This window comes from Pygocentrus nattereri, chromosome 13 (genome assembly GCF_015220715.1).
Source record: "Pygocentrus nattereri isolate fPygNat1 chromosome 13, fPygNat1.pri, whole genome shotgun sequence".
In the NCBI taxonomy this organism is placed as follows: domain Eukaryota; kingdom Metazoa; phylum Chordata; class Actinopteri; order Characiformes; family Serrasalmidae; genus Pygocentrus; species Pygocentrus nattereri.
The window spans coordinates 6919833-6947176 of NC_051223.1; the positions used below are offsets into that span (position 1 = coordinate 6919833).

General features: G+C 42.6%; 1 protein-coding gene across 7 annotated transcripts in view; it reads left to right on the forward strand.

Moving 5' to 3' along the window:
- Positions 1-27344, forward strand: part of plekha1b (pleckstrin homology domain containing, family A (phosphoinositide binding specific) member 1b) — a 58480-nt gene continuing 31136 nt past the window's right edge. For 6 of the 7 annotated variants that reach the window (XM_017710556.2, XM_017710557.2, XM_017710554.2 and 3 more), the window contains exons 1-2: positions 1-113; positions 19833-19993. In XM_017710556.2, coding sequence (XP_017566045.1) covers positions 19853-19993 — 141 coding nt within the window. In that variant the 5' untranslated portion in view covers positions 1-113; positions 19833-19852. Of the gene's footprint in view, positions 114-168; positions 363-19832; positions 19994-27344 lie in introns of those variants that run through there. The other variant, XM_017710555.2, reaches the window with a different exon arrangement.

The following is a 27344-nucleotide window of genomic DNA, read 5'->3' on the forward strand; positions in this document are numbered from 1 at the left end:
TCCGGGGCCTCTGCGCTCCGCCCTGAGAGAGCTGTTGTGAGGAAGTTTTGAGGGAGATGGGCTGAGAGAGGGTGGAGAGGTAGAGGACCAGCTTTCGCACCGAGTTTGCCTCTGTAAGTGCTTCAGTTTGGCAGCGGGGAGAGCTGAGCTTCTCCGCTGACCGTGCTGTGGGTGTGTGGGTTGGGGGGCGGAAGCAGCGCGGCGCTGCGGCTCCGTGTGGCCGGACTAAAACGCCTCTGACTCGGCCTGGCCGCCGGACTCGGTCCGCTGCTGCGGAGCTTCAGGGTTATGATTCAGTAGAGCCAGGAGAGGCGCGGGGGTGTCTGGCATGAATGGGGAAGACTGATTACAAGTCAGAGAAGGTGGGACTAGTTCGATATATTGATCTGATATTGATATAATACTATTCAGTTTCTCATCTATTATATCTAATATAGAACTCTGACTGATATAACTTAGTCTTAAAGACGATTCTTCAGGGGTTCTTAGTATATAGAACCAGGACTTCTGTTTAGAACCTTTTGCATGCTTGAGTTCTTTAGATTGATGGAGAATATGTTGTTTATGGTTCTATACAGAGCCCTGCTGGTGACTTAAATATACATAGTTCTAGATAGCACCAAAACCTTTTGGGAACTATGGAGACATGCTGTATAAGGCATGGGAATGAGATAAGTCGTGGCCACCACTTAGTAAGGCATGGGAACAAGAACATGCCTTATTAAGCTGTGGCTAACGCTTAATTATTTCATTCCCACACTTTACTAAGTCGTGGCCAATACTTAATTATCTCATTCCCATGCTTTACTAAGTCGTGGCCAATACTTAATTATCTCATTCCCATGCTTTACTAAGTCGTGTCGCTGCGTTGTTATTATTTATATGATATGTCACCAGCAGGGCTCTGTAGTTCTATATAGAACCTCTTTGAAAATGATTTGGTTCTTGCTGATCTATATAGAACCTCTTCATGCTTAAAAAGTATATGGTTCTAGATAGCACCAAAAAGGGTTCTGCTCTTGCCCAGCTTGTAGCAATAACAGAACCCTTTTTGTGTCTGTACAGAACCATTTTCAAAAAGGTTCTACATAGAACTGCGGAGCCCTGCTGCAGACGTACTGTATAAAGCATGAGAATGAGATAATTAAGTGGTGGCCACCACTTAGTAGGGCATGGAAACGAGATCATGCCTTATTAAGCTGTGACTAAGGCTTAATTATCTAATTATTATGCCTTATTAAGTTGTGGTCACACATTAGCATCTCATCCCCACATCTTACTAAATCGTGGCCACCAGTTAATTATGTGATTCCCATGCTTTACTAAGTCGTGTCGGTGCATTGTTATTATTGATATGGTATGTCACCTGCAGGGCTCTGTAGTTCTATATAGAACCTTTTTGATAATGAGTTGGTTCTTGCTGATCTATATAGAACCTCTTCATGCTTAAATGTAAATGGTTCTAGATAGCACCAAATGGTTTCTGCTGCTTTCAAGCTTGTAAAAATATCAGAACCCTTTTGGTTGTGTATAGAACCATTTTTTTAGAGAGTGGTACAGCTTGGTGTGGTTGTGTTTGCCTAATGCTGCGCTTTCTGATATGCTGCTCGTCCTGTCTGATGTCCAGCTCTTTCAGGTTGATGGTCAGCATGCTTTCAGGCTGATCTGCTGTTTGGTTGCTCTTTGGCAGATGAATCAATTGGTCAGCTCACTCAGGAATATCAGCATTGACGCGTTGGATTTGGTTGGCAGTGCTGGGCAGTATTAAAGGGGAATTCCACCAATTTTTGAAATGTGCCTGATTCCATCACTGAGGTGTCTGAGTCATTCAGAGTCGTTTGGAGTGAAATGATTCATTGTCGAGAGTCAGATTTCTTTACAGTGGTGGTGAACGGAACCAGGCGTCACCATGACTACAACACAAATATAGCCATTTTATTTACTATCCAAACCGTCAGTGAACCTACACGAGTCTTCTGAGCTTTTGTATGTAATGTGGATGATGGTAATACCTGTGACCTTTTAGAGGCAGACGTCTGGTTCCTGTCACCACCACTGTGGACAGTTCTGACCGTGGAGGCTTCTCTGGAATGGAGCATTTCACAGAAACCAAACTGAATGACTTTGTTCCCATCTTGACCATTTCATTTTGTAGGAATTTTTTAAAAATTGGTGGGGTTCCCCTGGAAGACCACATGTATCACTGCATCTAGGGCTGAATGTTTGGGGAAAATATGTAATTGCAATTTTTTGGACCAGTATTTTGACTAGATGTGGGTAATATGATGATTTTATGATTTTTAGTTGTTATTTTTAGTTGTTATTATAATAATGTAGCTATTGTGATGCGCAACGTGCCTTCCTGATCATATAATGAAAATCACCGGTACACTGCCCAAGTGTTTTTCTCATCAGAAAGAGAGGATAATAAGTCCTGCTTAAATGTAATTGTAAGGGAGGACTCTAAAGTACACCGGTCAGACATAACATGATGAGCACCTCATTGTTTCTACGCTCTTTGTCCATTTGATCAGCTCCACTTACTGTATAGCTGCACTTTGTAGTTCTACAGTTACAGACTGTAGTCCATCTGTTTCTCTGATACTCTGTTACCCTGTTCTTCAGTGGTCAGGACCCCCATGAACCCTCACAGAGCAGGTAGCATTTGGGTGGTGGATCATTCTCAGCACTGCAGTGACATTGACGTGGTGGTGGTGGCGTGTTAGTGTGTGTTGTGCTGGTCTGAGTGGATCAGACACAGCAGTGTTGCTGCAGCGTTTAAACATCTCTGTGTCACTGCCAGACTGAGAATAGTCCACCAACCAAAAATATCCTGCCAACAGTGTCCTGTGGTCAGCGTCCCATGACCACTGATGAAGGACTAGAGGATGACCAACACAAACTGCAGCAGCAGATGAGCTGTCGTCTCTGACTTTACATCTACAAGGTGGACTGACAAGGTAGGAGTGTCTAATAGAGTGGACAGTGAGTGGACACAGTGATTAAAAACTTCAGCAGCACTGAAGGCGCAACACACACTAACACACCACCACCATGTCAGTGTCACTGCAGTGCTGAGAACGATCCACCACCCAGTTCAAATGAGGAGTTAGAGTCAGTCCGTGAAACCAAGCGCCAGCCTACCAGCACCTCATTTGCATATCATTTACACGAAGCACGACCTAATTCATACGGATGTTTCAGCCAGGAGCCAATAAAGTGACAGCGCTCAGCAGTTCGTGAGTCAGTGGCTATCTTTTAGCCTTCTAGCTAGCTGTCTAGCCCGGTTCTAGTCAAGAAAATCAGCTGTCAGACACAGAAACGGGTTCTTACTTCATCAGCACTGCATTAGAGTCGAAGATGAACTTATTCCACTAACGGCACGAAGAGTTTTGTGACACGGCGCAGTAAAGCCGAGTTCAGTTGCTGTGAGGTGGACATAGGTGTGCGTGTGTTGAGGGTTGTACAACAGCCAGTCAGATTTTAGGACGGGAGCTATCAGTTTTATAGTAAATATTTTACAGCAGCTTTAATCAGCCAATCAAATTTTAGCGCTGGAACTATCCGTTTTATGAATGACAGCAAATCATGCGATTCATAGGAGAGAGTCAGTACTAACACGAGGCTACATTCATTGCTCTGGTAGGCCTCGTCCTGGCTTTGCAGCGGAGCAGAGGATGAGGCCATCACCACAGTGAACTAGCAGACACCATCTGGCTGTTTACCAAGTGTTAAGAGTGTCGGCAAGAGTTTTGCTTTCGCGCAATATTTTTCCTAAAATTTGATCAAATGGAAAAAAGAGCGTTTCGATATGAGGAGGTGTTCTCCATGAAACGACTAAGATAAACGGTATTGGATACAGCTGTCCGACATCACGGTGATGCTATGATATGAGTTAAAGCACTATTTAAAGAATGCGTCTCTGGCTGGATATAAAGCATAAACATGCATCTAAGCAAAATCCAAAATGACCAAAGGACCATTTACTATTCCGCAGAATAAAAAGAGATGAAGTACTGAAACTGCTTATATAAGAACTGCGCTGAAGGTCTGAGGAACAGTCAGCATCACTTCAACAGCTTTTTCTATAAAGGCTACGAAACCAAATACATCGCTGTTGTCAGAAGAAAACCTTGTACTTGTAGCAGTAGAGCCTGAGCAGCCAGAGCAGCAGTTCTTTATTAGAGAACCCTTAAAGAACCAACTTTTTTAGAGTGCAGTGCTGAGACCGCCCCTGACTGCAGCACAAAACTGAGGTAGCAAATATGTCTTTGTTGACTAGTTGGATTTGGAATGTGGTGGATGACCAACCAGTTGGAGTTTTGGGCAAGCTCAGGTGTGCTGCATGTTTTCCCCTTTGCTGCAGCTGTTTTGGGTTGAATTTCTCTTAGGGCTGATTAGGCCGATGTTTTAAGGTGTCCGAGTGTGTGTTAGCCGAATGGTTAAGTTACTCTTTTCCTGCGTGGGAGAGCAGGTTCAGTCCCTGTGCCGGGAAATAGGCTTTGTAATGGTTTGTGGTGGTAAAGCTGTAACGTCTCTCTGGTCCTGCTTGTATGAGGTAGTTAGATCTTTTCTGTCATCGGCACTTTAATAATGTTTTACTGCGATGACGATAAAAAAATGTATTTATCATGCAGCCCTAAATGTATGTGTATTTGAGTTTGTGTATAAAACTTGGTTTCTTTCCAGACATTAAGCTTGGCCTTGGATTAAATTTCTCACCGCCTAGGCTTAGACTAGTTCTGGGTCTGTATCTTGGTAATGCTGCTACTCTTAAGGAGACGTTGCTGGTTAGTATGGAGTAATGGTTTGAATGCTTTTGGGGTCATTTGTGCTGTGGCACTGATAGTGATTTGGTGACATTTGTTTTGTTGCATTTGAGTGACTAATTAGATTTGAATCTACGCAGCCATAACGTCTGCTGGCCTAGAGCTGTTTAGACAGTGTTGCGTCTGGCGTGTCCTGGGTAGTGCTTTGATGTCTGTAAATGAAGTGATCTCACTTTAATGTGATGTGCAGTTTGATCTGTCTCTGATAAAGTGGTCCAGTCATACAGTCAGTGCTTTGTCACTGTAGGTGTCAGTCACGGTGCGCAAGCTTATTCAAATGAACATAGAATGGAGATTATAGTGGACAAAAATGCCCCTAAACTACACCAAAAATTCATCCGGTGTGGAGGTGGGCTGGAGGTTAGGGAAGCAGCCTTGTGGCTGGAAAGTCGCCAGTTTGATCCCCAGAGTCGACAGTATGTGACTGAAGTGAGCAAAGCACCTGACCCCAACTGTGGCAAGCATACATTTTTTAAAACATACTGCCCACCCCTGCGTCACAGTGTGTATATATACACTATATGGCATATTCCTATATGAGCCCGACAGCCATCTCATTCTAAAACTGTGGGCATTAATAAGGAATTGCCCCGTTTTTGTGGCTGTAACAGCCTCCGCTCTTCTGGAAAGGTTTTCCAGATTTTTGGAGTGTGTCTGAGGGAGTTTACGTTGTCAGTCAAAGGAGCATACGTGAGGTCAACATTCCAGTTCATCCCAAAGGTGTTCAGTGGTGTTGAGGTCAGGGGCCTGTACAAGTCACTGGAGTTCCTCCACACCAGACCTGTCAAACCGTGCTTTGTGCAGTCATGCTGGAGCAGGAAAGGGCCTTCTCCAAGCTGCACCGCAAAGTTGAAATATAGTTGTCTAATTAACTAATCATCTAAAATATCTTTGAGTGTGTTTACATCATAAGCGGATTTCTGCAGTTATCCGATTATTCAAATGGTCATGTAAACAGCGTGCTCCGATCTAGAAATCTGATAAACAGGCTGGATTTTAGAGCAGTAATCAGATGTCTCAGTGCTGTAAACTCTTACTCTGATTTCTTTCGGATTTCTCAGTTGGTGTATGCACAAGGACAGACGATTGATATTGCAAGACTTAGCAAAACACTTTTGCGCGATGCTGAAACCAAACGCAAAATAAAGGATTTAATTATTCTTCAACTTCTAAATTATGTGTGTTCATATTATCAAGTAAAGTCGCGCAATGTTTAAAAAACCTTTTTTGAGTCTATTGGCTGGTTGCAAAGCAGAAATCCGATTACTGCCTGACTCCTGTAGACCAGGAGTTCCCTCGTTATCTGATTACTCAAGTGCATGTAAAAGTGTTGATCGGATTACTGATAAAATCTGATTATCTGCAGTTATCGGATTATTCAGTACATGTAAACACGCTCTTTGTATGCTGTGGCATTAACACCACCCTGCTGTTGAACTAAGGAGTCCAAAACCATTATACCCCCTCCACCAAACTTTACTCTTTGCATGATGCCTTCTGGTAGGTAGCATTCTTTTGGATTCCTCCAAGCCCAGATTCATCCAACAGACTGTCAGATAGTGACGTGATTCATCACTCCAGAAAACGTTTCCACTGCTCTAGAGTCCAGTGGTGGTGCTTTACACCACTCCAGCCGACGCTTGGCATTGTGCATAGTGATCTTAGGCTTGTTTGTAGTTGCTCAGTCATGGAATCCTAAATCATGAAGCTCTCTACGCTAATGTACCACTTACTTCCCAGTCCTTAGAGTCTACAAATGGAAACTAAGATGCACTAACCTGTTTTGAATTGGTTGCTTTTGTGATTTCACAGAAACTGACACGTTTACACCTCTCTAACCATTCAGCCTCTAGCAGTTTAGCTCCAGTTGTAAGGCTGGTTTCAGCCTGTAATGCTTTTTGACTGAGGCATCCCACAGGGCAGCCAATCAGAACAGAGCTCAGTCTTAAACACACAATACAGCCTAATTAGGGATAAAAAGAGGTTGGAAAAGGCTCAACAGTGAATTATAACTGCAGTGGGTGCTTAAAACCACACAAATAATAAAAGGCCCTTTAAGGTTTGCTTTAATAACTTTTAAATGATTTTGTAGTATAGTGCAGGCAAAAGTTACCCTTTATAGCTGATGCACTGGCAGCTTTGCTGCACAGATTCATTACCAGTGAGTTTTAATCAAGGGAAACTAATGTGGTTTTAGACGTGCGAGCTCTGTAAATACCACCTGAAAGTAAACAGCAGCAGTGGCAATGGACACGTCATACAGCACTTGGTCAACCACAAAGAACAGTGTGAAAGGTCTTGTATACCCTCTCGCTCCACTTCTCTGTCTGTCCCCATTGTTCCCTCGCTCTCACGAAGAAGAAAGCCAGGCCTGCTGCGTGCAGGACGTGTGTTGGTGCCGCGGTGAGATTTGGGAGACGACGGCCGAGTCACGACTGGGGCGGCGGCTTCTGAGTACAAACACAGTTGCAGCTGAATATCTATGCTGATAATCGTAAAGTCGATGTTCCATATGGACTTTTGTCTATATTCATGGTTGCCAGTGTCAGAAACCTCATTGCTACATGATTTGTTGCAAGTGAGTGATAAGGCAGTTAGCAGAATGCTAATTTGTAAGGGAGTCCTTAGCCATATTATGCTTGTAACTGCAATCAGGGGTTGATATAGTGTTTTTGGGGTGACAGTAAATAAGTGTTTTTTAGTGTAAATGAGAGTGTAATAATTTGAAATTATTATTGGGGCAGTCCTAGGCTGGAGGTTAGGGAACCGGCCCTGTGACTGGAATGTCGCCATCTCGATCCCCTGAGCTGACAGTACGTGACTGAGGTGCCCTTGAGCAAGGCACCTAACCCCCACTGCTCCCCAGGAGCTGCAGATAGGGCTACCCACTGCTCTGGGCAAGTGTGCTCACTGCCCCCTACTGTGTATATTCACCAATGTGTGTGTGGTGTTTCACTGCACGGATGGGTTAGAATGCGGAGGTGAATTTTCCTCATTGTGGAACTAATAAGGGTCACTTAATTTAATTTATAATGTATTCAAATCGAGCTGGTTTTAAATGAAATGCATTAGATAACTATGCTACGTTAGTTACCTTGGATTGAGCGGCACTGCAGTGGAGAGGAGCAGGTTTTGTTTCACATCACAAAAGCGCTTCTATACAGCTGTAAGTAAAGTACATTTCATAGTTTTGATCACCATCGGTCTTTTTCAACAACTACCTCTGGACCACAGTGACAGCAGGAATCGCTGATGCATCTGAGGAGCTCACAGTTTCAGTTTCGCCCCTTGTTGGAGCCTTTTGATTGGCTGCTTGAGCTGTAGCTGAACGCCCTTTAAATATAGACATACACATTTACAGGTTTAGAAATCTTCTTTGGTGACTGTTGAGTAGACCATCATGTTTGGACACAATGTGCCACGCTCTTGAAAATGCCTTTAAATGACTGAATATAATCACTACAATAGTAAATAAAAGCTATTTTTGAAATGTGTATATATAATTCAGAATATTTCATTTAACATTAGCATGTACTGTATATCTTATTGGTATTTTCATGGGGCCCCAGGCAGCTGTCTACCTTACCTACACTCTTAGCAAAAGGGTTCTTTATAGTACCAAAAAAGTACTTTGCCTTGTAACAATAGTGGAACCCTCTTTGGTGCTATATAGAACCCCTTTCTAAAGGTTTCTATATAGAACCATCTACAACACATTCTCCATCAGTCTGAAGAACCTTTTCACAATGCAAAGAGCCCTTACATCATGCACAGAGTTCTTTTAGCGTTCATGGTTCTATATAATACTGTTTTCTTTACTAGAGAACCCTTAAAGAACCAACTTTTTTAAAGTGTAGTGCTGAGACCGCCCCTGACTGCAGCACAAAACTGAGGAAGCAACTTTGAGATAAAAGATGTCTTTGTTGACTAGTTGGATTTGGAATGTGGTGGATGACCAATCAATTGGAGTTTTGGCCAAGCTTTTTTAATATGTTAGCGCTATGCTGGTAGCTAATCTAACGTGCAAGGCCTTCAGTTCAGCTCCTGAAGTCCTAACCAATAGGAGAACTCACTTGGCTGTACCTACCTAGATCGAACAGAAAAAACAGTCCTGATTGGATCATTTTTCATTAACCTTTTCATTACCAAGCAAACAGTAAATAAGTACTGCAACACTTGCAGTGTTTACATGCAAGAATGATGATTGTATAGAATAAAAAATGAACTATTGAACTTAATGAACTATCGTATTTCCCAGAAATTCCAGGCCTCTGATTTGTGGAAACTCTGCAAATTCCTTGTAGTATGTAAAAGAAACCCGCCGTCAGTCTGCTGGACAGGGATAACTGTGTTATGCCAGTGTTGTAAAACTAAAGGTTCATAGAGGGAAAAAGTCAAGGCATTTTGCTTTAATGAAGGAGATGTGGATACAGTATATTGCCAAAAGTATTCCGTCATCTGCCTTCACACGCTTATGAACTTGAGTGAGATGCCATTTTTAATCCATAGGGTTTAATATGATGTCAGCTCATTCTTTGCAGCTATAACAGCTTCAACTCTTCTGGGAAGGCTTTCCACAAGGGTTAGGAGTGTGTTTATGGGAATTGTTGGCCATTCTTCCAGAAGCACATTTGTGAGGTCAGACACTGATGTTGCATGAGAAGGTCTGGCTCACAGTCTCCACTCTAATTCATCCCAAAGGTGTTCTGTCAGGTTGAGGTCAGGACTCTTTGTAGGACTCTTTATGGACTTGGTTTCGTGCACTGGTGTGCAGTCATGTTGGAACAGATAGGGGCCATCCTCAAACTGTTCCCACAAAGTTGGGAGCATGAAATTGTCCAAAATCTCTTGGTGCTGAAACATAAGAGTTCTTTTCACTGGAAGTAAGGGGCCGAGCCCAACTCCTGAAATACAACCCCACACCATAATCCCTGCTCCACCAAACTTTACACTTGGCACAATGCAGTCAGACAAGTACCGTCTCCTGGCAACGCCAAACCCAGACTCGTCCATCGGATTGCCAGACAGAGAAGCGTGATTGGTCACTTCACAGGACACGTCTCCAATGCTCTAGACTCCAGTGGTGGCACTTTACACCACTGCATTCACCGCTTTACGTTACGTTTGGTGATGTAAGGCTTGGATGCAGTTGCTCAGCCATGGAAACCCATTCCATGAAGCTCTCTCTCGTTCTTGAGCTAATCTAAAGGCCACATGAAGTTTGGAGGTCTGTAGCAATTGACTCTGCAGAAAGTTGGTGACCTCTGTGCACTATGCCCCTCAGCATCCCCTGACCCCACTCTGTCATTTTACGTGGGCGACCACTTCGTGGCTGAGTTGCTGTCGTTCGCAAATCGTTTCCTCTTTGTTGTAATCTCACTGACAGTTGACTGTGGAATATTTAGTAGTGAGGAAATTTCACGACTGGACTTGTTCCACAGGTGGCGCCCGATCACGGTACCACGCTGGAATTCACTGAGCTCCTGAGAGCGACCCATTCTTTCACTAATGTCTGTAGAAGCAGTCTGCAGGCCTAGGGGCTCGGCTTTATACACCTGTGGCCATGGATGTGACTGGATCACCTGAATTTGGAAATTTTAATTTGGTGACTTTCTTTTAATTGATTGTAGAAGGTTCTGTTGAGAGTCTGCCGGTTTGTTTTAAAAGTTAGCTTTAACTAGTCTTTACCTGTTTCATTGGGATTTGCGGGAATTTTATAGAATTTTCAGAATTTCTACATAAAGTCATTCAGAATGGTTTGATGGGAAATGGCTTATTGTAGAGAATCTTACATATTCAGATTTCTTTACAGTGGTGGTGATAGGAACCAGCAGTCACAATGTCTGCAACACAAATGTAGCCATTTTATAATAGCCATATAATAATAATCTTATTATTACTTAAAAAATAAGTTTTCACTGGGGACTATTTTGCTTTAGAACACTTTGCACGTGTCCCTCCACCATGAATAGGTTTTAAAAGTACATTTTAGGATAAAAACTATTATTAAACAGCGTCTCAGTCATCATGCAGTGTATTTGTAGCCATTTCATGTAATAACCTTTTGTGAGGGCGCTTTCCAAGGTGGACATCTGGTTCCTATCGCCACCATTTGGGGAGGGACTTGGTAGGTTTCTGTAAAACAGAGCATTTGACATCAGACCACCCTGAGTGACTACTTTGTTTACATCTTAATGATGTAATTATAAGAAATTGTTTAAAAAAGTCTGTTTAGTAGTCACTTAAGACCTTTTTGGAAGGTCTTAATTTAATCTAATGTTAAATTACATACTTGCTGATAATCAGTACAGGCTTCTCCATCTAAGCCCACAAGGAATTCTGTGCTGAGATGATGTATTTACACAAACCATCTAGCTAAACTTATAGAACTGGTTTTGTCTTCATAACGCCATGAATCAGAGATGCCTTCATTGTTGGGAAAGTAAAAATGAAAGCATTGTAACATTGAAAGAATGTTCTAGGTTGAAAGGAGCGCCTTCATTTAGGTCCGAGTTACAGTAGGACACTTTCGTGCACCTGCCGACGAGACTTTTGCTGAAAGGAGTTTTGAAATGACTCTGACAGGACGAGCGGAGCGGTGCTTCCTTCCTTTGCTGTGCTGGAACAGCCAGGGCAGCCAAGGGCTCCTCTAGCGGTAGACACGGCTGCGCCCACGCACTGTACACTCCCTACACCTGTGCGCAACCACCGAAGCCGAGCCCGCACTCTCGGTTCCTTCTGTGCTCGCGCATACATTGCTGCACGTTTCCTCCTCAGATGCACTCGCCTGAATACCCCTCCTCCCCGCCCCACACACACAAACACACCCGCAAACACACCCGAGGGATCAGATCTGAGCTGTGGGACATGTTCTGCTCAATGCAGCTGTTAGCATGAGGCGACAGAAGGGCAGGGACTATGAGTAGTCCAGCCCTGATGTTAAAGCGATGTTTGGCCAGTAGTGAAATGCCAACCTCAGTTCCAAAGACAGTTTGTGAAATGCAGATAAAAGCAGAAGGGATTTGTAAAATTTGGCTTACTTTGTATGAAATTGAAAACGAAGTATTTGGTCATCTGCCCTTACACACATATGAACTTGAGTGAGATCCCATTCTTAATTCATAGGGTTTAATATGATGTTGGCCCACCCTTTGCAACTATAACAGCGTCAACTCTTCTGGGAAGGCTCTCCACAAGGTTTAGGAGTGTGTTTATGGGAATTTTTGACCGTTCTTCCAGAAGTACATTTTGTGAGGTCAGACACTGATGTTGGACAAGAAGGCCTGGCTCACAGTCTCGACTCTAATTCATCCCAAAGGTGTTCTTTCGGGTTGAGGTCAGGACTCTGTGCAGGCCAGTCACGTTCTTCCACAGCAAACTCGCTCATCCATGTCTTTATGGACCTTGTGCACTGTGTGCACTGGTAACGCAGTCATGTTGGAACAGGAAGAGGCCGTCCCCAAACTGTTCCCACAAAGTTGGGAGCATGAAATTGCAATGCTTTGCGTTGCGCTTGGTGATGTAAGGCTTGGATGCAGCTGCTCGGCCATGGAAACCCATTCCATGAAGTTCTCTACGCTGTTCTTGAGCTCACCTGAATGGTACATGAAGTTTGGAGGTCTGTAGTGATTGACTCTGCAGAAAGTTGTTGACCTCTGTGCACTATGCGCCTCAACATCCCCTGACCCCACTCTGTCATTTTACGTGGGCGACCACTTTGTGGCTGAGTTGCTGTCGTTCCAAACGCTTCCACTTTGTTATAATCCCACTGTCAGTGGACTGTGGAATATTTAGTAGTGAGGAAATTTCACGACTGGACTTGTTGCACAGGTGGCGTCCGATCACGGCACCACGCTGGAATTCACCGAGCTCCTGAGAGCGACCCATTCTTTCACTAATGTCTGTAGAAGCAGTCTGCAGGCCTAGGGGCTCGGCTTTATACACCTGTGGCCATGGGAGTGATTGGAACACCTGAATTCAATGATTAGGATGGGTGAGAGAATACTTTTGGCAATATAGTGTACATATATGTATATATATCTCACTGCTGTCAGAATAAAACCTCCTATCCCCAAAATTGTAACTTGACAGGAGGAGGGGAAAAAACACTTTAAATGTAAGTCAGTGGAACCCGAATTTTTTCCAAGTAACTTTGGGCCTATTCTGCTGGTTCATTTATGAAAAGGGCAACAGGCATTTTCAAATTATTTCAGAATCTGAAAAATGACAAAAATGGAGATACAAGGTTTTCTTCTGGCAACAGTGATATATTATTCACGTTTTCATTGGGAGACAGGTGTACATATCATTCAGTTAATGGTGCCTTCACAAATGTGCAAGTTACCCAAGTTCAGGGGCAAAGAAATGTCCTCTTTGGCTTGAAAAACACAACATCCATTATTTCCAAAAAAAAACAATCTGGAAGGTTGACTCGTCTGACCACAGTACACATTTCCCCTGTGCATCAGTCCATTTCAGATAAATTTGAGCCCAGAGGAGTCAGAAGCATTTCTGGACATTGTTGACTTGTGGCTCCTGCTGTGTACAGTCCAGTCTTAGCTGTACTTTGGTAGCATTTGTAAAGGCATCATCAGCCAGTGTTGAAGTTTTCCTGAGCTCATGTGATGATGTCCATCACAGAAGCATGCCAGTTGAAATACAGGGGGATCGAAGGTCACTGGCATTCAGTTGTGCACAAAGGCTTCTACGGATTACCTGAATATTTGGTTATATAACGTGTGCTCCGGATAACTTCGTTCCACTGCTGCACATGCCAGTGCTGGGGGGCTTTATACCCCTCTAGTCCATGCTTGGCATTGGACTTGGTGACCATAGACTTATGTGTGGCTGCCTGTGAGGGTTTTCTTCTATTGGTCAGTTCGTTTCTATGGAGGATATACAAGTGCACGTCGGAAGTAGCTAAGCTGCCACCTTTATGCGTGTTTCTTTACATGTCCATTAATCAAAAGCCAGAGGTTACGTGCTGGAGGGGCAGGAGCATTCCTGTCTCAGATGGATGAGGTGATGACAGAGAGCCCATGCTGCTCCATATTTCAAGTGCCCCAGAGGTGTGGACAAGCAGAGTGCCACCTGTTTAGCAGGAATTCTGGAACAACAGGAGCAAGCCTGTTCACTGCCCTGTGGCAGGTAGTGGAGAGTGATAGGTCTGCCTCCTCATCAGCTGCTCCCATGGGGCAGGGGGGTATTGACCACCAATTTTTAGTATGCGGAAGTAAATGAAATTGGCTTGATGCAAGTTTTATGAAAATTATGAGAGTTACAAATAATTAAAAAATAAGCTATGTGGTGTGATCAAAAATAGGAATGTGCATCCTAACAAATGTAGATATTTGATCTATAGACATTAACAAAAGTGTATTTGGTTGCGTGGAAGGGGGAAAAAACAGGCCTTCGTGCATCATAATACATAAATATGATTAACAAAGTTTGTTAAGTGATCCTTATTAAGTTAAGTTAAGTGATACTTTTTTAATCCCACAACCGGGGAAATTCCACCTCCGCATTTAACCCATTCGTGAAGTGAAACACCACATACACACTAGTGAACACACACACTAGGGGGCAGTGAGCACACTTGCCCGGAGCGGTGGGCAGCCCTATCCACGGCACCCGGGGAGCAGTTGGGGGTTAGGTGTCTTGCTCAAGGACACCTCAGTCATGGACTGTCGGCCCTGGGGATTGAACCGGCAACCTTCCGGTCACAGGGCCAGATCCCTAACCTCCAGCCCACGACTGCCCCAAATTAGTCCCACCACGAGGAAGTTTCACCTCTACATTTGACCCATCCCTGAAGTGAAACACCACATACTCACTAGTGAGCACACACACACACACACACTCTAGGGGGCAGTGAGCACACTTGCCCGGAGCAGTGGGCAGGCCTAACCACAGCGCCCGGGGAGCAGCGGGGGTCTAGGTGCCTTGCTCAAGGACACCTCAGTCATGTTCTGTCAGCTCTGGGGATCGAACCAGCAACCTTTGTCACAAGGCCGGTTCCCCAACCTCCAGCCCATGACTGCCCCACTGATACATTTGTGCTAGTAAGCTAATGGATGATTGCCGCTCACAGATAACTACCCAGAAATTCTTTGCTCAATGTGCTGGAGAAATGGAGGCTGCCTTCAGTGTAGTAATGAGCTAACACTAGAGCTAACTGATGCAGTGTAGACGGTGAATTAATCGATTAGTCCACCTTCATTTAAACTTGGTGACCCTCATTAACAACACAGCCAAGTGTTATACAAAAGCTAAAAATTGAAGAGTAAATATGTTTCTGTAATAATAAATTTGCGACAAAGGGAAACAAAGTAAACAAACAAATAAATAAAGTACCAAAGCTAATGTAAAGGTTAAGTATTTTAGAACAGAAATGGTTTTCAACAGAAGCAAACTTTTAAGTAGATATAAACAAGAGATTCATTAAGAAAACCCAGTAAGGTAACTTTTAAATAACGATTGGTTGATTGATTAATAACAAGCTTTGAATCATGCTCACGTTAAAGCCTATGTCACGTAGCGAAGTGTAATATAGTTGCTTAAACTGTTGCACTTAACTTTATTAAATTAATATTATTCATAACCTACATCATAACAACATCTTTATGACTTTCGCTGCAATAAGTACCCGAGTAGTGATTTCAGTATTCAAATACTGGCACCTGGAATTGTTAAACATCTACTGAAGTATACAGGCCTCAAAAAAATCTTACTACTTACTGGCTTGGTAGATTTAAGGAAAGCAATACCAACACTGACCTTCTTAAGCTTGAGGCAGCATCTTACTGAGAGTACAGTGTTTATTCCAACAGCAGTTCTTTGATATTATGCGGATGAAAGCACAAGGTGTAGCTAAAAACACTATCTATCTTAAAGCTCGGGTTTTGTCCATACTTTTGTCCATTTTTATTGATAACTGTATCCCGGAAACCACTTCTAAAGTCTATTAGAGAATACTGAATAACTCCACGTGGTCTGACACCAAGTATGTCTTTGCTGTTAGGAGGAAAGTGCGTACAATTGACCAAACTACTACTTTAAACATCCTGAAGTTGACCAGTAAATGGCCCCATATTGATGAACTTTATTTTCCTCAATTCAAGTGATGAAAATGCACCTAATTCACATTTTGTTGAAATGGAAATACATCGCAATGAATGCGTTACGTGCACTTAATAATCCGATAACTGCAGACGATCAGATTTTGTCAGTGATCTGATCAGCATGTTTACATCAGATAAAGGGGACACTCCAGGTCTACATGAGTCAGACAGTAATCAGATTTCTGCTTTACTACCGGTCAAGACGACATAAATGTAACGTAAAACTCAAACTTCATACCGTGGCATTAAAAAATTGCCGCACTTTACATGAAAATATGTACATACATCATCAGATCAATATTTTAATCCACCATCCATCATTGTGTTAAGCTTGTATTCGGTTTCTGTGCCGCTCGAAAAGTGTTTTGCTGTGTCTCGCGGCGACGCTGCTCGCTTATTTCCAGTGCCACAGTCTGTTTTTGCACATGTTCAGTCAGAGAAATCCGAAAGAAATCAGAGTGAGAGTTAACAGCACTGAGAAATCTGCTTGCTGAGCTAAATTCCAGCTCCCTTTATCAGATTCCTAATCGGATTTCTAGATCTCACTCCGATCTAAGAAATCAGAGTGTGGTGTTTACATGTCCATTTGAACAATCAGACTGCACAAATCCAATTATGATCGGATTATTGATCAGTGATCAGTGTTTACATGCAAAGATTTTGCCAATCCGATTGAATACATTCCGATTACAGGTTCAGACTGCGGTGTTTATATGCACATGAAAATCTTTGTTTACATGCTCACTACAAGTAATCCGATGCAAAATGACGTGTATGCGTGGAGAACCGCTTAGAGCAAACGTTACCATGACAGCGAACATCGCATGAGTCCCATCAGAGTGAGATGAGCAGCAGTGAGCAGTGCTTGAGTTTTTAATTCCTTAAATTGATGTCAGACTCAGGAAAACGTCCTTCACACGTCCTTATTTAAGAAGCCTGAGAGGAAGACGTCGTGTTCTGAGACACATAAGCTGGACTTTCGTCCCACCGCCGTCTTTTAAAGATCACAGCATAAACTTCTCCTCTGCAGACCAGTTTCTGCTCCACCACGTTGAATGGTATAAACTCTCGCTATGATGCGACGCACATGCAGAACGGACTTAAACTTTCCGATAGGGAATGTAATCGGATACAGGCGTTTACACGGCTATTATCCTTCTATTTAACGGATTGTATACAGAATTATCCACCTCGTACAGTCTGATAGAAATTGTATTCCAAATGGCCTCAATCAGCCTAGACTATTCCGATTGAGGTGTTTACGTTGACACATTCTATTCTGATTGAGCTATTCGTTGGATTATTAATGGATTGTTAGGTTGAATGTAAACATGGCTAGTGACAGAAAATTGTGCTCAGTGGACTCAACGGTCAAAAGTAGAAAAGTCAGCCGTGACACATGAACACGCTGGCTCTAATAGCTGTTGTGGTGCAGGCAAATAGGGCTGACCAGCCGGCTTGATCCACCTAACCCCAAGCACCTTTTTAAACAGTGTTTTACACAAAGACAGCCGTATTGAAGAGCTGGCCTTGTGACTCGCAGCCTTGTTGTTAGAGGGAGATGGGTGGGTAATGGTAGTGGTAATAGTAGTGAATGCTTCCACAGTGACATTCTCATGACCTGCTTTCTTCCCGTCTGCCTTTATAATTAATGAAGCCCCATTTGGAGAAGATTACGTAGCCCAGGGTTGGTCTTCTCGTGACTGTGGGCTAACTATAGCAGAAGTGCTGAGACAAGTTAAAGAGGCTCCGCATTAATTCTTCATGTGAAGCTGTGTTAAGCTTGCGCTGCCGCTCAGAGAAGCTTTGGAGTCACTTTGTTAAATCCGTAACTAATGCAGTGATACAGTGTAGGTTGAAAAAGATTAAATATATTTAAGTACGTTAAATATATTAATATATATTTTAATCAAGTTTTAGACCTTTTTGTTGAGGTGTTGTTGGTAAATGTATTGTCTGTATACATTTGACATACATATGACGTAATATAATAATGTCACTCTGGATATACACTCACCAGCCACTTTATTAGGTACAGTTCAGTTGCTTGTTAACACAAATAGCTAATCAGCCAATCACATGGCTGCAACTCAACGCATTTAGGCATGTAGAGGTGGTCAAGACAACTTGCTGAAGTGCAGACCGAGCATCAGAACGGGGAAGAAAGGGGATTTAAGGGACTTTGAACGTGGCGTGGTTGTTGGTGCCAGACGGGCTGGTCTGAGTATTTCAGAAACTGCTGATCTTCTGGGATTTTCACACACAACCATCTCTAGGGTTTACAGAGAACGGTCCAAAAAAGAGGAAATACCCAGTGAGCGGTCAGTTGTGTGGACGAAAATGCCTTGTTGATGTGAGAGGTCAGAGGAGAATGGGCAGACTGGTTCCAGATGATAGAAAGGCAACAGGAGCTCAAATAACCAACCAAAATCTCTGAGGAACGTTTCCAACACCTTGTTGAAAGTACGCCACGAATAATTAAGGCAATTCTGAAGGCAAAAGGGGATCCAACCTTTTACTAGCAAGATGTACCTAATAAAGTGGCAAGTGCGTGTACAGTTTATTTTAAGTTCATTCTTGATATTAATTTTTCTATACTCCTTATAAAAGTTTTACGAATTATTATAAATGGGCTAATGTGCCGGTACGAGTGGATGAGACACAGCAGTGCTGCTGGAGTAAACAGAGTGCTGGAGCGCGAACAGCTCCTGGAGTAAACACTGTGTCCATTCACTGTCCACTCTATTAGACACGCCTGCGTTGTTGGCCCACCTTGTAGATGTAAAGTCAGAGGCGATAGCACATCTGCTGCTGCAGTTTGTGTTGGTCATCTTCTAGTCCTTTGTCAGTGCTCACAGGATGCTGCCCACAGAACGCGGTTGGCTGGATGCTCTTGGTTGGTGGCCTATTCTCAGTCCAGCAGTGACACTGAGGTGTTTAAAAACTCCAGCAACACTGCTGTGTCTGATCCACTCAGACCAGCGCAACACACACTAACACACCACCACCACATCAGCGTTACTGCAGTTCTGAGAATGATCCACCACCCAAATAGTACCAGGGTCTATGGGGGTCCTGACCACTGAAGAACAGGGTAAAAGGGGGCTAAGAAAGTATACAGAGAAACAGATGGACTACAGGCTGTAACTGTAGAACTACAAAGTGCACCTATAGAGTAAGTGGAACGGATAAAATGGACAATGAGCGTTAAAAGTAAGAGGTGGACTGTGAGAACCCAAAAGTGAAAACACACAGTGCACTGTATAGGTGTTCAGTTCTGGGCCTGGAGTTCTACCACCTGGGTCTAATATTCAAATGCTCCAGAAGTCCTTCATTACCTAGATGTGTTAGTTAGGGCTAGACCTAAACTCCGCAGGGTGGTAGATCTCCAGGACCTGGATTGGCCACCCCGAGTGTACTGTATATAGAGTATGAGAGTGGCAATCACTTTGTTTGTTGCTCTTGGTATTCTAGGGACTTGGGGCTGTATAAGCCAGTGGTCTCCAGCCCTACCTTCCTATAGAGCCTAGTTCCAACCACAGTTTGCCACACCTGCTCCAACGAATTGACCTTGTCCCAAGTCCTGATTGGCTGGATCAGATGTATTAGATTTTAGAAATGGGTGGGGCAACTTACTGGACACAGGTTAGAGCTAAACTCCACAGAAAGGTAGCTCCTCAGGGCCAGAGTTGGAGACCACTGGTATAAAAAATCTGCTCACAGTGTGAGACCCAGGGAGTAATGCAGAGAGAGATAGGAAGTAAAGTTTGGCCTGGGCAGAATGCCTGGCTGATGTTAACGTGAAACTTTCCGACTTCTTTTTCTGCTATCTATAATGTTCTCCTCACCTCTCCCCTCTTTCTCTCTCCTCTCTCTGTCTCAGTGTGATGCCCAGGCCCCGCGATGCCTTATGTGGATCGGCAGAACCGGATCTGTGGCTTCCTGGACATCGAGGAGAATGAGAACAGCGGCAAGTTCCTGCGCCGCTACTTTATCCTGGACACACTGGAGGGCAGTCTCGTCTGGTACATGGACAACCCCCAGGTAGCTCGCCCTCGAGGGCAAACGGCTCAACAATCTCACCCAACCTGCCTCGGCAATCGCTCAGGGCTAAAGGCCTTGGTTGTCAAATTGACTTAGAGTCAAAACATCACTCGTTTTGTACTTCACAAGCTTCTTTAAGAACTAAGCCTATGCTGAGAGCATAAGCTGAGAACTAAGGTTGGCTGTACTCACATGCAACTTGCTTGAAACCTCTGTGAAACTTAGTTTCACTTGAGTTGCATAATGCAAAGCTTCTCGCAACTCGCTTGAAAAAGAAACTGTCTCAACTTGGTCAAATAAGCCAGTGATCAGCCAGCCAGTAAGTCAGTGGGCGATAGGGCAAAAATATCCACGATACTTCCATACATTTTCACAATATACAATATGCGTCAAGATCATTTGTTTTCTGAGATTAAATACGTTGTTATAGACATGATAGAACCTGTAGTGCCACTTTTAAAAATGCTATAGTAATAATAATACTAAACCTACAACTACAGTGAATTTTTTGTTCAGTGCACTAAATCCAATTCACTAAATCCACTTTAGCATCCAATTTGGCCTAATTATGCTCATTATACAATGTAAAAGTCAGTTAGTGTTCTTTAAGCACTGACGATATTCGTGATGCGCTCAGAAAAGCATATTGTGCCATAATTTATTATGCTAACAGTAAAACTGTCATCATATTGCCCACCCATTATTGTTAGGGGCAGTCGTGGGCTGGAGGTTAGGGAACTGGCCCTGTAACCGGAAGGTTGCCGGTTTGATCCCCAGGGCCGACAGTCCATGACTGAGGTGTCCTTGAGCAAGACACCTAACCCCCAACTGCTCCCCGGGTGCCGTGGATAGGGCTGCCCACCGCTCCGGGCAAGTGTGCTCACTGCCTCCTAGTGTGTGTGTGGTGTTTCACTTCACGGATGGGTTAAATGCGGAGGTGGAATTTCCCCGGTTGTGGGATCAAAAAAGTATCACTTAACTTAGTTTTTCATTTTTTCAGCCTCCAGAGCCACAGCAATAAACAAATATTTTATTACAATGTAAAACCTTTTCATTAACTAGCCAACTGACGGCAACAGCTTTATAAATGATTCTTTGTTGGCCTGCTGTTGTCATGATTTGCGAAGCTTAGTTTGTCTTCCTCCTTTCGTTTGATGCCCCTTATTTTACACACAGATCAGATTCATTTGGGAAGTAAAGGATATAATTAGTACAGAAGAGGAGACTGAGATGCAGTTGTTGAGGAACTTGGAATGACTCTGGAATAAGAAGAGTGAGGCATCAAGTACAACCATAATGGCCACTTAAACATGAATTTTTGAAAGTCGAATATAAAGTACAGTAGATAAAAGATATATAGATCTACAAATCTAGAAAAAGTAGGCTAATGATGTCTGGGAAAATTATGCAATAATTATGAAAATGCTGTAAATATGCCAACATAAATCACACATTAAAGGTGATGATGGCGAGAGTGATATAACGTTAAAAATAATGAGCTACTGTACTAGTTTGACTAAAGAGCATAGTAATCAAATGTGTTGCATGCAACTCATAAAGTATCATTATCTAAAGCCAGTTTCCAAGCACTAACTGTGACTCAAGAGTTAACTGAACCACGTTTGTGAATATTTGTCTATTATTTGTTTAATTATTAATTAATCAGTGATCTTTTTAGCGAATTCTGAAAGAAAATGGGTAGATCTCATTGGCTGTTTGCTGTAAGTAATGACTAGTGCTAGCATGACGCACAGAAACACAGTACACTGGAAGAGCCGACTGGGCAAATGTGGTGTTGCCAGAGAACTTGTAGAGAGGAGAATTCCCACTCTGCAATGTCTTCCAGGTTTCTCAAACACTAGAGGGCGCTCCCGAGCTAGTCGATGGGTTGATAAGTGATAAGTGATACCACAACTGGGGAAATTCCACCTCCGCATTTAACCCATCCGTGAAGTGAAACACCACATACACACTCACTAGTGAACACACATACTTGCCCGGAGCGGTGGGCAGCCCTATCCACGGCGCCCGGGGAGCAGTTGGGGGTTAGGTGTCTTGCTCAAGGACACCTCAGTCATGAACTGTTGGCCCTGGGGATCGAACCGGCAACCTTCCGGTCACAGGGCCAGATCCCTAACCTCCAGCCCACGACTGTGCCCACATGTGGAACATTTGAGTAAAATCATAGTTAATAAAAAAGTTTATTAAACATTTTGAATATAAATGAATTCATTCATTTCCTGAAATACAGAACAGCATAAAACATTTCAACACCGCTTTTATGTTTTTAAGAGCTTTTAAACTCGAGTTATAAGAGTTTAAAACGGCGCCTTACGTTTGTTAATGACGTCAGTGAGCGCGAACAGCCAATGAGCTGCTCCGCTTGCCAACCAATCATCACGCTCCAACAGTAACACCTGCTTTCTGCTGCCCAAAACCCATTTGCTGTAGAAAAAAGGAAACATCGGTAAGATTTCTTTGCTTTTTTAGTGAAACACGTCCTTCTACTTTCCAAAATTAAAGAAACGTTCTAGGCGAGTGACTAGAAACTATTTTAACTTTTTAGTTTTTAACCGTTGAGCTCCTTTTACTCCCATTTATTGAGGACTTCCTCGAGGGCGCCCTCTGCTGATTAGCAGTCCTCTTTTTGATATAACGGGAGAAATAAGAAGTGGCCAGGCCCCTCATGAACCAGCTCTTGTGCTGCCCAGTAGTGAGTCATGAGCTGCTTTAGAATACCACTGACAGAGTCCTCTGAAAGTGCTCAGTGGTCATGTTAAACACACAGGCCATTAGCTGTGCTTGCGTGTTGTTTTGGATTGAATGGGTGAACTTTGTGCCATTGCTAGAAGAAGCTCATCATGTTTGTCTACAGAACATGTTTTGGCAGATTGTCGTCTGAAATTTACGACATCTGCAGGAGTCTAAACATTTACTGTCACATGCCACAGGTTTGTGAGTGCACAGCATTGAGCAGGGCAGGGCAAGCCTCAGGCTCATCTCAGTGCGTGTAGAGGATAATTGATGCCATAATGGACAGACAGGGAGGCTCGGCTGTGTTGGTGATGTCATAGTGATAGAGATAATTGATCTGTCTCTTGCTTGAGCCAGACTAAATAAGCTCTGATGGTCTTTATCAGCCCATGTTGACGTGGGCTGCATATGGTTTATTGATCAACAGTAAGATCTTTGCTTCTACTCATCTATGGTGGATTGTGCATCACTGTCTTTTATATGGAGCTGTGGGTATAGTCTTAAAATTATGATTCACTAGTGAGTTAGATGTATATCTTTAGCCTGCAAATGCACTTTTATTGCTTAATCCAGTTGACTGGTTCTGTTCTGAGGAACTATAAAGTGGAATGAGGTTTTGCATTCATTCCAGCTCTGAATACACTGCCTAGACAACCGTCTCTGACTACATGTCTAGATAACCTCCTCCGCCTAGATAACTGCCTTTGGGTATACTGCTTAGGTAGCTGTCTCCAGGTACTCTGCTCAGCTAACCGTCTCTGGCTACACCACCTAGGTAACTATCTCTGACTGCACCACCTAGATAACCTTCCTCAGACTACATCGTCTAGATAACCATCTTCAAATACACATCTTGGATAACTGTTTCTGACTATACTGTTTAGATAACCGTCTCAATTTACACCGCTTAGATAACCATCTCTGACTACACTGCTTAGTTAAGCATCTCAGACTATATCGTCTAGTAACTGTCTCTAAGCACACCACTTAGATAACTGGCTGACTACACCACTTAGATAACCGTCTCCGACTGCCTCATCTAGGTAACCGCCTTCCACTACGCCGCCTAAATAAACATCTCCAACTCCAACTCTAGATAACCATCTCGGACTACACCGTGTAGATAAACATCTCAGACTACACTGCTTAGATAACAGTGTCCAACTACACTGACTAGGTAACCATCTCTGACTACACCGACTAGGTAACCGTCTCTGACTACACCGCCTAGATAATTGTCTCTGACCACACCTCCTAGATAGCCATCTTCGACTACATTGCTTTGATAACCATCTCCGAACTACATCGTCTAAGTAACTGTCTACAGCTACACCGTCTAGATAACCATCTCCGACAACACCGCTTACATAACCATCTCTGACTACACCATCTACATAACCGTGTCTGACCACACCACCTAGGTTAACCGTCTCTGACTGCACTACCTAGATAATCATCTCTGACCACACCATCTGGGTAACCTTCTCTGACTACACTGCTTACATAACTGTATCCAACTACACCATCTAGGTAACCGTCTCCGACTACACTTTCTAGATAACCGTCTCCGACTACACTTTCTAGATAACTGTCTCTGACTACACTTTCTAGATAAGTCTTCGACTACACTTTCTAGAAAACTGTCTCCGACTACACTTTCTAGAAAACTGTCTCCGACTACACTTTCTAGATAACTGTCTCCGACTACACTTTCTAGATAACCGTCTCCCACTACACTTTCTCCGACAACAGCGCTCGCATAACCATCTCTGACTACACCATCTAGGTAACCTTCTCTGACTACACTGCTTACATAACTGTCTCCGACTACACCATCTAGGTAACCGTCTCCGACTACACTTTCTAGATAACCGTCTCTGACTACACTTTCTAGATAACCGTCTCCCACTACACTTTCTCCGACAACAGCGCTCGCATAACCATCTCTGACTACACCATCTAGGTAACCTTCTCTGACTACACTGCTTACATAACTGTCTCCGACTACACCATCTAGGTAACCGTCTCCGACTACACTTTCTAGATAACCGTCTCCGACTACACTTTCTAGGTAACCGTCTCCGACTACACTTTCTAGATAACCGTCTCTGACTACACTTTCTAGATAACCGTCTTCGACTACACTTTCTAGATAACCGTCTCCGACTACACTTTCTAGATAACCGTCTCCGACTACACTTTCTAGATAACTGTATCCCACTACACTTTCTAGATAACTGTATCTGACTGCACCACCTTGATAACTGTCTCTGACTGCACCACCTTGATAACTGTCTCTGACTACACCTTTTAGGTAACCATCTCCAACTACACCACCTAGCTAACGGTCTCCATCTACACCACCTTGATAACTGTCTCCTACTACACCACTTGGATATCCATCTCCAAATACACTGCCTAGGTGACCCTCTCAGACTGTGCTGCCTAGATAACCGTCTCCAATTACCCCACCTAAATAACTGTCTATGACTACACCGTCTAGATGACCAGTGCCAAATACACCACCTACATAAACAAATCTGATAACGCCTCCAAGATGACCATAATGAGCACTGTTTGAGCTGACTGTGTGACGTACTTAACCAGCTCTAATTTGCTATCTTGGAACCAACCCGGAAAACACTGCTTAGCTAACCATGTCACAACTACACTAGATGATAATTGGCACCTTAATGGTGGCACATGGTCTAAAACGCAACAGATCTGACCGACCTGTGCTTCTCTGTGTTCCTCTGTGTCACCACCTTTTATACAAACTGCGCCGCATAGCATACCAGTCCCGACTTCACCATTAACCAGACCTGACAACACTGCATAGTTAACCGCACTCCCCAGCTAATCAGCCGCCAATGTCTAGCTAATCTCCACTACACTCTCTTGCTAAACAGCTTCAGCTGCACTGTCACACTCACTGGCTCTTACTAGACTTCCTAACTAATTGTCTCCAACTACCTGGCCTTGCTGAGCAGCTCTGACTGAGCTGCCCTGCTGGCCCAGATAGCAAATTTGTCATGGCCCAAACCTGGGGAACATGGAATTAACTATTTCAAGAAAAAAGTAATGTATATTATTTTGAGAACTCCAGCGCCAGTACAGCAACCGAGACCCCAACCCATTATGGCAGCCCTCTACAGTAAGCCCACTTTATCCTTGAAATATTCCGACTTTTTTTCTCAAAATATTATGATGCTTTTCTCAAAGTAGTACTTTTTTCTCAAAATAGTTACTTTTTTCCTTGAAATAGAAATACTTTTTTCCTCTAAATAGTACTTTTTTCCCCTCTAAATAGTACTTTTTTCCCTCTAAATAGTACTTTTTTTTTCTAAATAGTACAACTTTTTTCCTCTAAATAGTACGACTTTTTTCCTCTAAATAGTACTTTTTTCTCTAAATAGTACAACTTTTTTCCTCTAAATAGTACGACTTTTTTTCCTCTAAATAGTACGACTTTTTTCCTCTAAATAGTACGACTTTTTTTCCTCTAAATAGTACGACTTTTTTCCTCTAAATAGTACTTTTTTTCTCTAAATAGTACGACTTTTTTTCCTCTAAATAGTACGACTTTTTTTCCTCTAAATAGTACGACTTTTTTCCTCTAAATAGTACGACTTTTTTTTCTCTAAATAGTACTTTTTTCCTCTAAATAGTACAACTTTTTTCCTCTAAATAGTACAACTTTTTTCCTCTAAATAGTACGACTTTTTTCCTCTAAATAGTACAACTTTTTTTCCTCTAAATAGTACAACTTTTTTCCTCTAAATAGTACAACTTTTTTCCTCTAAATAGTATGACTTTTTCCCCTCTAAATAGTACAACTATTTTCCCCTCTAAATAGTACCACTTTTTTCTTCTAAATAGTACTTTTTTTCTCTAAATAGTATGACTTTTTTTTCCTCTAAATAGTATGACTTTTTTCCTCTAAATAGTATGACTTTTTTTTCCTCTAAATAGTATGACTTTTTTCCTCTAAATAGTATGACTTTTTTCCTCTAAATAGTACTTTTTTTCTCTAAATAGTACGACTTTTTTCCCTCTAAATAGTACAACTTTTTCCCCTCTAAATAGTAAGACTTTTTTCCTCTAAATAGTATTTTTTTTTCTAAATAGTAAGACTTTTTTCCCTCTAAATAGTACAACTTTTTCCCCTCTAAATAGTACGACTTTTTTTCTCTAAATAGTGCAACTTTTTTCCTCTAAATAGTACGACTTTTTTCCTCTAAATAGTACTTTTTTCCTATAAATAGTACGACTTTTTTTTCTCTACATAGCACAACTTTTTTCCTCTAAATAGTACGACTTTTTTCCTCTAAATTGTACTTTTTTTCTCTAAATTCTACCACTTTTTTCTCTAAATATTACAACTTTTTTTCTCTAAATATTACAACTTTTTTCCGCTAAATAATATGACTTTTTTTTTCTCTAAATAGTAGGACTTTTTTTCCCCTAACTAGTACGACTTTTTTTTTATCTAAATAGTACAACGTTTTTTTTCTCGAAGTCTGCTATTTCTATTTTTATTAACAGTGGCCCTAAATCGCCATGGTACCCAGTAGTTGCGTGGAGCGGCAGTCTTCTC